The sequence below is a fragment of the Colletotrichum fructicola genome (genome assembly GCF_000319635.2).
Source record: "Colletotrichum fructicola Nara gc5 chromosome Unknown KSG_Nara_v1_contig01, whole genome shotgun sequence".
Classification (NCBI taxonomy): domain Eukaryota; kingdom Fungi; phylum Ascomycota; class Sordariomycetes; order Glomerellales; family Glomerellaceae; genus Colletotrichum; species Colletotrichum fructicola.
This window is the reverse complement of record NW_027094051.1, coordinates 4,237,757-4,251,026: the sequence shown is the minus strand read 5'-3', so window position 1 is coordinate 4,251,026 and position 13,270 is coordinate 4,237,757. Positions and strand designations below refer to the sequence as shown.

Sequence of the window (13,270 nt, the reverse complement as noted above, 5' to 3'; positions counted from 1 at the left end):
GCGCGTCCTCGTTCCTTTTCCCGTCCCTCACCGCTAGTCGGCGCCGATTGATATGGACTGCAAGCCAGGTAGGCCAAAGGCCAGCCTCCACCCGGAGACGGTCGGTCGCAATCCGGCTGGTGCACGGCTGGCAGCAGTCGCTAACCTTCCTGGACATCATTGCCGTGTCAGTCGTATTCGCATCACACCTCACGCGTTCACATCACATACAGCCTACATGGCCCGAAAGAGATTCCGTCAAGAGCATGAACACGCAGTGCTACCTATTAAAATGCTATCAAATTCATACTGCTACTGCCTCGGGCATGCAGGTGTGCCGCCTTTTTGGGGAACGTTTTTATTTCTATTATCCCATCGCGTTTTCAGAATGTCATCCAAGATGCTTACCGCGCATCGTGACCTCTGCTGTAAAATGCTCAAAATACACAAACCCGCCAGAGCCATTTAGTGCTCAAGCAGACGCAAGCTACCCTGGACAACCACGTTCTCGAGGATGGATCCAGGAGGGATGTCGATGGTGCTGCCCTCTGTAGCGACGATGATGACAGTGCCCTTGAGCGTCACACCGCGGCCGAGGTTGACGGCACCGGTGATGGTCAGGTGGTCCAGCTCGATGATCTTGGGGATGGACGGAATGTGCTTGGCGAAGTCAGAGACCTTCTTGAAGTCGCTGCCCAGCTTGATGAGAGGGGCGTCGCCGAAGCGGCTGGAGCTCATCTGAAGCTGGCCATGCTTGACGGTGTAGAGGTCAGACTTGACGAGCATCAGGTCGGAGGAGGTCTTGACGGGCAAGAAGCGGCGACGGGGAACGTTGACACCGTGCGCGTTCTTAAAGTGACGGATGGCAGCTCCGACGGCGGTCTCCAGCTGGATGATGGAGATGTCGGACTCGCCCTTCTTGTCGCCGGGGATGGTCTTGCCATTGGGGATGATCTCCATCTCAAGCTCATCGTTCTCAACGACGCGCTTGATGGCCTTCAGGTTGAGCCAGATGTTGTTGGTGTTGAAGTACTTGAACTTCTTGATAGACTTGAACTCGTTGACGTGCTCCTTGGGGACCTGGGCGATCTCAAGGAGACGGACAGAGCCCTCGTAGTCGATGATGGTACCACCCTTGACGTCGGCCTTGGTCTTGTTGGTCAACTCCATGATGTACTCGGCCTCGGTCTCGACCATGTGCTGGAGGACGCGGAGATCGACGACGGCGCCCAGGTTGTCGACGTTGGAAAGGAAGACAATCTCGATGCCACGCTCGATGAGCTTGTCGAGAATGCCAGAGTTGTACAGAGACTCGAAAACGTCACCGTGACCAGGGGGGTACCAGTCGCTGATGGCGGAGTCGTACGTCTTGGGGACGGGGAGGAGCGAGTCCTTGAGGATTCTGGGGTATCTTGATTGGTTGAAGGTGAGGATGTCGACGTTGTGGCCCTCGTACTTCTTGATGATGGCAGCAGTGTCGTCATTGGTGTTGAACGAGTTCATGAGGATGAAGGGAACGTTGACGCCGTAAGTGCGGTTGAGGTACTCGATCTGGCGGACGGACAGGTCCAGGAAGGACATGCCGTCACGAACCTCAATGACGGACTTGGGGCCGACGCAACCCATGGAGGTACCGAGACCACCGTTGAGCTTGAGGACGGCAAGCTTGTTGAGGAACTGAACGGACTCGGAGTTGGCGAGGTCCTCGTAGTCAACAACCTGGCCCTGAGCGGGGGGAGCAATGCGGTCCCAGTCACTGTATATCGTTCGTTAGCCTGCTCGATGCTTGTCCTTCTTTTCCGCTGTAGACCTACACGGCGTTGCCCTTGGCCTTGTCGTTCAAGTAGCGACGGAAGAGGGCGAAGAAGTTGTCCATCTCGGTCTCGAAGAGCTGCGGCAGGGGTCAGCATTGGGCGTTTCTTGTACAGGCGCTTCAATTATTAGTACTGACCTTCTTCTGCTCGGGGTCGGTGACCGTCTCGGAGAGGGTGGTGAGAGCATTGCGCATCTGGGCAGCGGCGACGCTGGTGGAAGTGTTCTCGAAAGCCTTGGAGGGATATCGTCAGTCTTCCATTGGCAAGTAGGTTTTGGGTATAATTGCGGCCCCTGTTGGGTGGGGCTCCATGAAGCTGTCGTCAAGTGATCTGCGGCGGGGCCAGTGTGCGATTACGGCCAGCTTGTTGTTTTCCCCTGAGACGCCATGAAGTCTGTTGCGAGCCGAGCCGACCCAACCCAAGCGCGTTTTGCATCGTCCTTCAGATCGCTAGAATCCATCAGAGAGCAAAACCACGCCCTGCAGCTTGTTTCGCTATGCCACTGGCTTGAAAGGCCTTTGCAAGATGCACTGCTCATACTAGAGACAGGCGGACCAGAGGCACAGAAGTGATTGGCAATGGCGCGAGCAGAGTGACACAAAGCAGCCAGTAGCTACTCGTGCTCACATTGCACAATTCGTTTCATGGCGTCCTCGTGAGAGAAGCAGAGCCCCATCGTCACACTTCAATTGGCACTGCCCGGGGCCGCGTGAGAAGATGGGAGGAGCAGAGAGCAGTATATACCATGTGAGACCTCGTCTTGCCGTGGTGGCGGGAGGTGAACTCGGCGTCATCAGCCTTGCCCTGGCCTCCAAGAGGAGACTTCAGGTGAGTAGGCAGGGCGCTCTTGATCGCTTGAGCCATTGCGGGCGAGTGTTTGGGTGTTTCGCGGTGAATGAGGTTGGACTGGGGAGAAAGAGTGTCAGTAAACGCGACCGGGCTGTGAAAGAGCTCGAAGAGAAGATTCTGGCGGGCTCTCGGGGGGGGGGGGGGGGGGGGGGGTTGTAAAAGGCAGAATATCGTGGAAGGAGGGGAAAAAACAGGATGGGAAATCGCAGACGGCGGGGTAGAGCCTACGGTGACAGGGAATTGGCCGTGGGATGGATGGGGAGAAAAAGTGCTGGGACTAGGAGCTCAAAGGTATCTGTGTAGCCTGACGTAATTCTCGAGCTTCTCCATGTGACGAGGAGCAAGAATTTCGGTAGAGGCACAATCGAGCAGGTACAGTGAAGCTTGGGGAAAGCGTGGGGAGGTGATATGGCGGAGGAAGGGGGCGAAGTGAGGTGCTTCTCGCCATGGGACGAACGCGAGAGCAACCTTGGCTTTCGGTTGGAGTAGGAGACGGGCAGATCAGCGGTGACAATAGTGACGGCGGTTGTACATGTAGCAGCAGCAGCAGCAGCAGCCAGCAGCCAGCAGCCAGCAGACGAAGACGGACCCAACTTACTTACAGTAGCAACGACGGCAACGGCAACGACAACAAACAAAGAGCGAGTGTGGATGGTTGAATTGGATGCAGAGAGAGGAAAAAGGAGAGATCCCAAGGGCCAGAGATGGACGAGGTGGACGGGGATTTCCCTTTATGTAGCGGTGATATCACTGTGGGAACCCAGTTCGCATTTGCCAATTTTCATTTTATCTCGTTCCCCCCGGGAGCCAGGAGTCTGGAGGGGACGGGACAAACGCTGCACATTCTCATCCATTCACCCACCCACCGCAGCTTCGGGGAGGGGACCTGGAGGGGAGGGGAGCCCTCGGAGCCAGGAGCCCAAGGGGAGCCGGACAAGAATTGGGGGGGAGGGGCCGCAGTGTTCCATGCAGGACGCTGGACCTGGACGCACCCAACACTGGACCTCCACCATCTGCACCTGCACCTGAACAGCTGGCCTGGGCTGGCCTGGTCCCGGTGTCTGGGCTGCCACCTCCATCAACGGAACTCGACGAGAGGAAAGCTTGGTTATGATTTTGCACCAAAATGTCCACCTCTTCGTATTCATCGTCTCCATTTCATGCGAGAATACAGAGCACCTACCGTCCAACTCGACTGCTCGACCGACGACCGCGTCCAGGTACCTGGAGCTAGAGGAGAGAGAAAAAAAAAAATTACCTGACGCATGCCCTTGAGCCCATTCCAGTCCATCTTGTTGCAACCCTCCGATGAGCTGGCCTGGGCTGGCCACCGCCTTCTCGACGACCCCTGTGGCGTTCCAGACTAGCGACGCCCAATGGAGGGAAGGCGGCGGCAGCTGCAGCTTACGCGGGAAGAGAAAAAAAATGACAACGATGATGACGGCGGCGAAAGCAAGAAAAGTCCCGAGATACGACCCGGAAGCTGATATTTATCTACGCATGTCTACGAACATCGAACATCAACCACCGACCACCAGCTGGCCCTGAGCCCAGCCCGGTGCGTGGTCGCAAGATGCAGATCCTGAAGGATGCGGATATCTGCCGCACGTCAAAACTGTCATGTCAACTCTCAACTCAACTTGGACCGCAGAACGACCTCCCCTGCTCAATGCGGCAAGGCCAGCTTCAACTCGGGGCGAGACATTCGGATGCCATGCCATGCCAAAAAGTCTGAGCACATTTCTGTGTGTCGGCCACGACACGAAGCTTCCTCGAACCTCTCTCCAGCAACCAACAACAACATCTTGCAGGGACAGCTCTCTCCTTCCCCCCCCCCCCACCCTTCCCCGACGCATCGCGGCTGCGGGAGCCGTCCAAGACCTTCAGACAGACAGCCGCTCACTAAGGCACCACAGAACAGCCATGCGTGCACTAAAAAAAGGTACCAATCTCCATCGTCTGCGGAGCCGGGCAGTCTTCTCGCTACATTGACTCTCCGCTACGCTAATCATGATTGGGATCCTGAAATACCACAACCCCCACCACCCAACATCCCCGCCGCCTGTGAGATGAGCTGTCGAACAGAACACCCGCCACAGAATGAACACCTTGCCTGGTACCCATTCGCTCACCTACTTTACCTCTGAGCACTTACGACTCTATTTGACTTCACCGCGCCTTTGCGCGCATGCCCCAAGGCCTTCCAGTCCCACTCGCCCGGAGTGCACCGCCATTTCACATCTGCAAGCAGCAAACCGTCCGGACATCTATGCTTTCGGTACGCCTTCGTCGCACCTGAAAGAAAGTTGGCTGCGTTGTCCGCCCGCCCGTACGTCGGACTCGCCAACGACGACACGCCCATCGCCTATAAAATCTCGCCACCACCCTGAACTCTCCGACGTCGCTGAATTGATCGCGTCAAAAAAGGCTCAACCAGCGGCTGAAAATGCGTGTGCAATTTTGCCGTCTTCTCAACGCCATGAGATGGCTGCAACCATCACCTCTGCTAACACCATCGAGATCGGCGGCAACGAGTTGTCTTCCAATGGCAATGGCCTGCCCAGATCCCACCGGGCCTCTTCGGAATGTTTCCCGAACGCTCGCGCTTCGCGATCCCCGATATACGGGACAACGTGACAGGTAACAGGTTTCTTGTAAGTTACCGCTGTGAACCGCCGCCCCCTGAGCACCGGCATCTGCGCCCCGGGCGGGCCAATTCCCACTTGGTCTCGTTTGGGTCGGCTCTCAGCCAGGAGAGTCGACGGGTCCCCGGTGAAATCCCTCCCGTCTGGTCCCGTCTGGTCGGGAGTTTGATTACCTATTGCTTCGTGGTGGGGGAACTTTGGGGCCTTTGGAGTCAGTCCAAGGAAAAGAAGACAACCTCTGCAACTGCAGCTTCGAACACGATCGTTCCATCTGGCTCGGCTCGAAGGCCAGGGGAACAAGGTAGCACCGGGCTTCGCCGGCCAGCACCGGGCTTGGATCACCTCCGATCTTGGTTTTTGCCCACCACTTCAGCCCCGGGAGCCAAGCCCACCGCCGTCCGTCCAACGCCAACACTATTCGTACCGGTGCCACCACCATCACGCTGGACCCCTGCCGCCGCCCGTCCAGAAGTGTTCCATAGTGCAATTTGCCCTCTCGACGCCATTGTCAATAATGGCCGTCTCTCCTGGTCTTCCCGACGGGCCTCGACTTGTCTGTCCACCTGCTGAACCCTCAAATGGGGCAACTGGCAATCTGCTTCAGGTCGACCTCAATTTTCCCGGTGCAGGGGTGGGCAAAGGAAACGAAACACAATTGGCGAAATGTCATCGAAAGCCCCCCTGGAAAAGCAACGAAAATAGTTTATGCTGCACCTGAACCCCCAAATTCGCACCTCTAAAGGTGACCTATGCAGTGTGATTGGGAACAGACCACCATCAAATGAGGCTCCCTCATGCGTCCCACGTGGGGGCAGCCCAGCCGTCCTGCTTTGAGCTTGTGTACACACGGCCAAAGGATCGTCCTGGTGGTTGGGCTGAAGTTCCAGGGGCTGCGGCGCTTGAGAAGGTCTGCCATTCTCGGCGACGAATCAGCACTCTGCAAGGCAACATCACTGCGATTACACTTGTTTATCAAGATGAAGATGAACAGGGTATTTGGTTTTCTTTCTTTCTTTTTTTTTTTGCTTATCGTATTTGTCTCGCTGTTTCGCTAGGCTGCTTCGTGGCTCACTCGTCAAAAAAAACATGCATGTATCCGTACTATAACGCCGAATAGCCATCCACCACCGGCCGACACCCTTTCAGTTCGGCCTCCAAGGGGTATAATCACTCTTGAGCTGCAGCCTTGCCCGACGCAGCCAGTCTCATTTCTTCTTCTGCAGCTTTTCCTTCTCCATATTCTCCGAGCACACGGGGCAGAACCATGTCCCATTAGGCTCGCTCTTAAGGCCGACGCATGACCAGTGGAACCACTCATAAGGGCAATCCTCATTGTCGCACGCCACCATGTCGCCAAAGCTGACATTTTGACACGTGCAGTACTTTTTGTCGTCGCCGGCCTCGTCATCTTCGGCGTCGAGCATGCTGTCGTCCCCGTCCCCGTCTTTACCGTCACGCGCTGGTGTACCGCTTGCCCGGTCTGCCCTGCTACGGTCGCCGTCATCGCCACTACCACTCTCGGCATCCGACAACTCGCTGTCTGCTGTCGACGCCGGAGAGTTGCGGCTCCCTGCCTTCTTCACGCGGGACAACGACGACTTGTTGCCATTGGCAATGCTGCCCTTTTTGCGGTTTGCGGCGCCAGGTGTTCCTTTCCTGATGCCAGACACGCTGGCAGCCTTGGTTGATGACGACCGCGGCCCGGCGCTACCAGCCCGCACAGCACCGCCAGGGCCCGGGTTCGTGGCTCCTTTCGGAGTGCCCGGGCCGAGGGAGGAATGCCTCGCCAGCCCGCTCGAGGTCGCCGGCAAGCTGCCCAGTCCGGAGTTGGACCGCGGGCCCCTCTTAGGCGCGCCGCTTCCTGGTCCTGCCGAGCTTTCTCTTGCCTGGCGATTCATTATCATGCTGGCGGCAGCCGGTGTCGCGGGCGCCGAGGAGGCGTGTTGCTGCGATATTGTGTTGCGAACCTGCGGGTTGCCGACGCGCACGGTAGCGGGGCTCGACGAGTTGACGATCGGGTTCAACGGGGTCGCGGTAATGGCCCCGGCCAAGTGGCTCGCCGGGTTGACGGCCCTGGCGGACGGAGCTGAATGGTTTGCCGCGCTTGGGCGTAGCAGCGACGGACACTCGTCTGGATCGGTGAACCCAGGCTCGCTTCGATCGTAGAGCATCTTGATGTGCTGGTCAAGGTTCCGCAGATGCTTGTCCATGATGAGCTGCAACTTCTGGGTCAGGGCGATCTTCTCGGTGGCCAGCTGGTCGGCGCGCATGTAGTTCTCGCGCATCTGTGTCCTCATGCCGTCCTCGCGAGGATTTGTCTCGTGGCTCCCGTTCGCCTTGATCCATTTCTGTATCTTCCCATCGCGGTCCTCGATCAGCTTGACGCAGTCGCCGTACTGACGGTCCTTGTCGGCGATCTCATCTTGCAAGAACCGGATCTCCTCGGGGAGGTTCTGGACGCGGTTGATCCAGTCGTCGAGGATGATGGCCGGGTCAAGAGCCTCGGCTGCCGGCATCCTCTTGACGAAGTCGATGGACAGGTCGTCTCTAGGCATCTTGAGTCAACGATGCGCTCTAAGTATGCAGAAGCTGACGTAGGCAACAGAGCGAGGCAACAAAACGGCGGAGGCGGCGATGATATGCTTGGACAAGGGCGCAGGGGAGGGCGGCGGCAGGTGGTGGGATGAGCGCGCAGTGGAGGTGCTCGCCAAGCGAGGCAGCGGCGAGTATTACGACGGCCGGAAGCAGGCAATGTGGAGGGCAACGACTGAAGGAAGGTAAAGAGTGGTGAGACCGTCGTGACCCAAGGCCATCAGAAGAAGGAAGAAAGGAGATAAGATAGATAGGCAGGGCAGGTGCGGAGTAGAAGTAGAGCAAAGGCCCAACAGTAAGGTAGGCAAGTGGGAATAGTGGCACGCAGTATGACGGTGATGGCGCGGCAGCAGATCGGGGACCGTCGTGTGGGCTGACCGGCGGAGGTTCAGGGCCGCGGTCGACGAACCACAGACTACGGGCCGCGATCACGATGTGCGTGCTCTCAGTATACCGCAGTTGAAGACAGTGTGAAGGGAGGGAGGATAGCAAGAATCGCGCTGCCAGGAGCGTCGACGACAACGGAGTGCTTAATGACTGGCTTGGCTCACCTGGTTGAGGTTGGACCGACGGGCAGTCGACGGAGGCTCCAGACCAAATCCAGATCACACGCAAGGCAAGGCAAGGCAAAGGCAAGGCGGAGCGAGGCGAGTCGCGGCGACGGTCGGGCCCTGCCTGTGATCCCGGAATGTTTTTATTAAATAATACGTCCCTGCCGGGAAAGCGATGTGAATTTTTTTCGACGCGCGAGGGTGGGGTTGGAAGAGGCTGGAATCACGTTTGTGGTTCCAGTTGCGGGTGTGTGGTGTGGTGCGGTGGCAGCTCTGGGTTTCTGAGAGGGAAATCGGCTGGTGCGTGTCGCGTTGGGTTCGGCGGCGGGCAAGTTTGCGAACTCGTTTCTCCCATCCAGTCCAGTCCAGGGCATTGAGCCAGTAAGCTGAGACGGGACGAGACTGGCGGAGACGGGAGTTTTAGCCTCCGACTGCCAGGCCACCTTTGGGCTCTGGCACGGAGCCTGTGGACATGTTCCACTGGGCATTGCAGGTTTTTAGCGGGTCCGCGGTGGTGCCTTTGAAGGCACGTACCTCATTGAATGGGCAAGAGCCTACATCCTATTCTTGCTAAGTTGCCATGTGCAAATACACACAGCAGGCTGCGTACTCTGTTTGTAGGTACTGTTATGTGGCATGCAAAAATCATGAGAGGAAAACTCGCACCTTGGGTATCCGGAAGGAACCAGAAACCTCGAGATTGAGCCACACTGAGGCTGGTGCCCAAAAGCAGCTAGCCTCTCTGGGTAGAGTGTGTCCAACCACGAACTTTAGTGGTCCCTGCACGCCACCAGCCACTACGACTCGACCTTGGTGCCCTCCGGCTGGGCTCGAGCTGCCTTAGTGGCCAGTAGCGGCTTCGTCCCAAACGCCTGTCACATCTCATCCAATCGAACCTGCACTCATCCAGCCTTTCGACGAAATCTCCCATTCGCATCGCAATCAACAACAACGACACCACGGAATTATAGCATAGCTTTTTCAACACATGCGTTTTCTCAGAGAATCACGCACATCTCAGACAAGACATTACCCGGATCTGCCACGGCGCAACCTCCCCACCTTGTCAATTTGTCATCTCCATCGCCTTCACACCAGGGTCAGCCAGTCTTGAGCATTGCGAAGCATCACAGCCAACACCAGGGCCCAATATCGGGAGCCTCGGCGGTATAGCCGTCACCTTCACCTTCATCATGGACGCAAACGCCTACAGATTTCGTGCACCGAAGCCTAATTATCTTCCCCATCGGGCCGACAAAGACGACATTGTCGAGGAGTACACACCTCTGGGCAAGGCCAGCGAGCTCGATGAAGCCAGGTATCTCAACAAATGCAAGCGCACCGCTCTCGAATCGGGCATCACCCGCCCCAAGGGATACACCGTCTCTTTCCACTGCAACCCCGAGATGGAGAAGCATCACTTTGGGCAGACCCATCCCATGAAGCCATGGCGCCTCACCCTATCAAAAAGTCTCATCTACTCCTACGGCATGTCCTTCGCCATGGACAACTACATTGCCCGCGCCGCTACTTACGAAGAGCTTAACGATTTCCACTCCGACGACTATCTGGACTTTCTGGGCACCGTCCTCCCTGAGCCTGTCCCGCGGGATGTTGATAACGCCAACCCCGATCTCAAGTTCAACCTCGGCGGCTCCGACTGTCCCCTCTTCGAGGGTCTGTACGACTACTGCTCCATGTCAGCAGGCGGCTCCCTCGATGCCGCGCGGAAGATTTGTGCCCAGCAGTCTGACATTGCCGTTTCCTGGGGAGGCGGTCTTCACCATGCAAAGAAAGCCGAGGCCTCTGGCTTCTGCTACATCAATGACATCGTCCTCGCCATTCTGCAGCTGCTACGCTGCTATCCCCGCGTTCTCTATATTGACATTGACGTTCACCACGGAGACGGCGTCGAGGAGGCTTTCTACTCCACCGACCGTGTCATGACGGTCTCGTTTCACAAATACGACCCCCTCAACTTCTTCCCCGGCACCGGCGGTCTGGACGACAACGGGCCGAAGAATGAGCACAACCCAGGTGCCCACCATGCCATCAATGTGCCCCTCAACGACGGAATCACAGATGAGCAGTACAAGTGGCTCTTTGAGAATGTTATCGGCCAGTGCATGGAAAAGTTCCGACCAAGCGCCATCGCTCTGCAATGCGGTGCCGACTCTCTCGCCGGTGATCGTCTGGGTCGCTTCAACCTGCAGGTGCAAGGACACGGCGCCTGTGTCGAGTTCTGCAAAAAGTTCAATGTACCCATGATCCTCTTTGGAGGTGGCGGATACACGCCAAGAAACGTGGCCCGCGCGTGGGCCTTTGAGACGAGTATCGCCATCGACTGCCAGGACAAGATCGATCCCATCATTCCGACGCACGCCCCTTGGAGAGAGCAGTTCAGATATGAGGAGCTTTTCCCGACCCTCGAGCAAATCTTGGGCGAGCCGCGCGCGAACCGCAACCCGCAAAAGCGACTGAACGACCTCGTTCAGCATGTGACGGAGCAGCTGAGGTTTGTCCAGGCAGCTCCGAGCGTGCAGTATCAGGTTATCCCGCCCGATCTGGGCGGTCTTAGGGAAGACGTCGAGGAAAAACTCAAGGAGGAAAGGGAGGCCGAGAACGACAGCATCAGAAAAGCACGCGAAGAGGCCGTCGGTTCAGCCATGGAGTATTAAATAACCACAGGCAGTGCTATGCTTGAGGTCATTGGGACTTCGCGTAGCCCATGACGGCGTTGGGGGCGTTTTATGATACCGTAAAGAGTTGTCTCTCGCAACGAAATATACCATTTTGTTCAAAATGACCATCTCTTTCTTTCTGCCTCTCTAGCCCAGCCACGTTCATTTGTGGGGTTTGCGAGACTGAAAATCTCCAACTCTACGTGCAATATCTGCGAAGAGCGATTCCATATCGACCCCATAAGGCGCGGTGTTGAGCAATAACTGTGCTTCGGAATTCGATTTATTACGTTACGGCCAATGCAAGGGGTGGGAGCACTTTTGCGGTGTAACGTGCCAAAAGCCGGCGTCTCATTCGATCTTATTTGGCTGCCTAGAGCGACGCATCCACCGCCGAACACGATCGGAAAACAAGTCCAGCTGCCGCCCCATCTCCAGCCAAAGTTGAACGCGGAGACGCACGAATTGCCCAATCACACCGCACCTCTCAATGAGCACTTAAGCTTAATCCCAGCTCCGTCATGCGATGGGCCTGCAACGGGGCACCAATATTGGGTTGGACAAGAGAATTTTGTTCGGGAAGGATCCTGGTCGTAGCCCATTTCTTACTCCCCCGGATACGATGGCCTACATGCGGCTTAGTCCATGCTTGGAGTGACATCGCCGCAACCTCGAGCCGCACGGCATGTCCGCCCTCATGGCATTTATCAGATGGCACATTGGCAAGAAAAGCATGGCTGTCTGCCGGCGGGCCTGTTGTTTTACCTTTGAGCGGTCACATTGAGAGACGATTGAGTATCCCGCCCGGCCAAAGACCCAAGACTGTGACGGCGAAGGATTCTGTGGCGCGGTCTGACCAGAATCGTCAACTCGTTTATTGTCTCAGGGGGGCATGTTACTCTTCTGCCTGATTTGACCCATCCACTCCAGTTGCATATATTAAACTGACGGCACATTCCAACTCCCAATATTGGTCGGTACGCCAAATCATCAGTCTTCTTCCCTCCACACGGCAAGATGGTTCTCTCCACACTCTCCCTCCTGGCTCTGGCGCCGGCCGGTATCCTCGGCCTCGCCACGCCGTCAGCCGGTCTCAGTCGCCGCGCAGTTGACTGGAGCAAGTGGAAGCCCGGCGTGTCGTTCCAGATCATCCTCCACGAGCCCATCAAGCACGACAGCACCGCCGACATCGTGCCCGCCAACGCCGATGTATGGGATATTGACCTGCAGCATGCCGATACCTACCGGGACATGATTCCCACTCTCAAGGTGAATACTCTTCCCTTCTAGCTCACCCCAAAGAGAACGTATTGGCTAATCCATGATCGCAGGCTGCAGGGAAGATTGTCATCTGCTATTTCAACGGCGGTGCAGTCCAGGACTGGGACAACGATATCGCCGAGTTTCCGGAGGAAGCTATCCAGAAGCCCCTCGAGGGTTACCTGGACGAGAGATACCTCGACATCAGGAACAGCAAGGTCATCGACGTGATGAAGGCGCGTCTCGACTTGGCCGCAAGCCTCGGTTGCGATGGTGTTGATCCCGACAACATTGATGCTTGGGCTCAGGTAAGCACTGGAATGTTGCCCATGTGGAGAGAGCACTTTCTCTAACCAGACATAAAAAAGGACGACGAGGACCCCACAGGCTTCAACCTCAAGGCTTCCGACTACGCCTCGTACCTCAAGGCTCTGGCATCCCACGCCCACTCCCTCACCACGCAGGAAGGCCGGGCCCTCATGATTGGCCAAAAGAACGCGCCCGAAATCGCCCCGGACCTGGTTTCCACAGTCGACTTTGCCGTCCTCGAGACGTGCCTGGGCACCCGCACCTCTGACGAGGTCGAGCCTTTCTGCTCCGAGTTCCAGCCCGTCATCGCCGCCGGCCATCCCGTGTTCCAGATCGAGTACCCCCTCAGCGTCAGGAACGATGTCGCCATCAGCCAGGTCGACTACAATTACTTCTGCGTCAATAACAACGGCAACGAAGGGTTCAGCGAGGTCATCAAGCACGCGAGCGAGCAGGTTGACGGCTGGGGACAGTTTTGCGGCTTGGGCACGACGGGTGGCCGTTTCGAGACGCCTACTTTTGACGGATAGGATGGAACAGCATCAATGGCTGGGGCGGAACAAGACATGACAAATGAGGATGACTAAATC

At 56.9% G+C, this 13,270-nt stretch overlaps 4 protein-coding genes across 4 annotated transcripts; 2 read left to right on the top strand and 2 right to left on the bottom strand.

Annotated features, from left to right (window-relative positions):
• Positions 1 to 444: 444 nt before the first annotated feature.
• fyu1 (putative UTP--glucose-1-phosphate uridylyltransferase) lies at positions 445 to 3,933 on the bottom strand (the record flags this gene model as incomplete). The annotated part of the gene is made up of 8 exons (XM_066150787.1): positions 445 to 1,381; positions 1,436 to 1,735; positions 1,794 to 1,870; positions 1,931 to 2,026; positions 2,538 to 2,699; positions 3,245 to 3,371; positions 3,509 to 3,624; positions 3,901 to 3,933. The coding sequence occupies 8 exons, from the start codon at positions 3,931 to 3,933 to the stop codon at positions 445 to 447; spliced, it is 1,848 nt and encodes a 615-aa protein (XP_066009842.1).
• Positions 3,934 to 6,492: 2,559 nt separating this feature from the next.
• Positions 6,493 to 8,904, bottom strand: ing3 (Inhibitor of growth protein 3; the record flags this gene model as incomplete). The annotated part of the gene is made up of 3 exons (XM_032030078.2): positions 6,493 to 7,834; positions 8,431 to 8,554; positions 8,874 to 8,904. The coding sequence occupies 3 exons, from the start codon at positions 8,902 to 8,904 to the stop codon at positions 6,493 to 6,495; spliced, it is 1,497 nt and encodes a 498-aa protein (XP_031890636.2).
• Positions 8,905 to 9,623: 719 nt separating this feature from the next.
• On the top strand, positions 9,624 to 11,108 carry phd1 (Histone deacetylase phd1; the record flags this gene model as incomplete). The annotated part of the gene is made up of 1 exon (XM_032030077.1): positions 9,624 to 11,108. One exon carries the CDS (start codon positions 9,624 to 9,626, stop codon positions 11,106 to 11,108), a length of 1,485 nt encoding a protein of 494 aa, XP_031890553.1.
• A 1,020-nt stretch (positions 11,109 to 12,128) lies between these two features.
• Positions 12,129 to 13,210, top strand: CGGC5_v001187 (uncharacterized protein; the record flags this gene model as incomplete). Its single annotated transcript, XM_032030076.1, has 3 exons — positions 12,129 to 12,380; positions 12,443 to 12,679; positions 12,740 to 13,210. 3 exons carry the CDS (start codon positions 12,129 to 12,131, stop codon positions 13,208 to 13,210), a joined length of 960 nt encoding a protein of 319 aa, XP_031890640.1.
• Between the last annotated feature and the right edge of the window lie 60 nt (positions 13,211 to 13,270).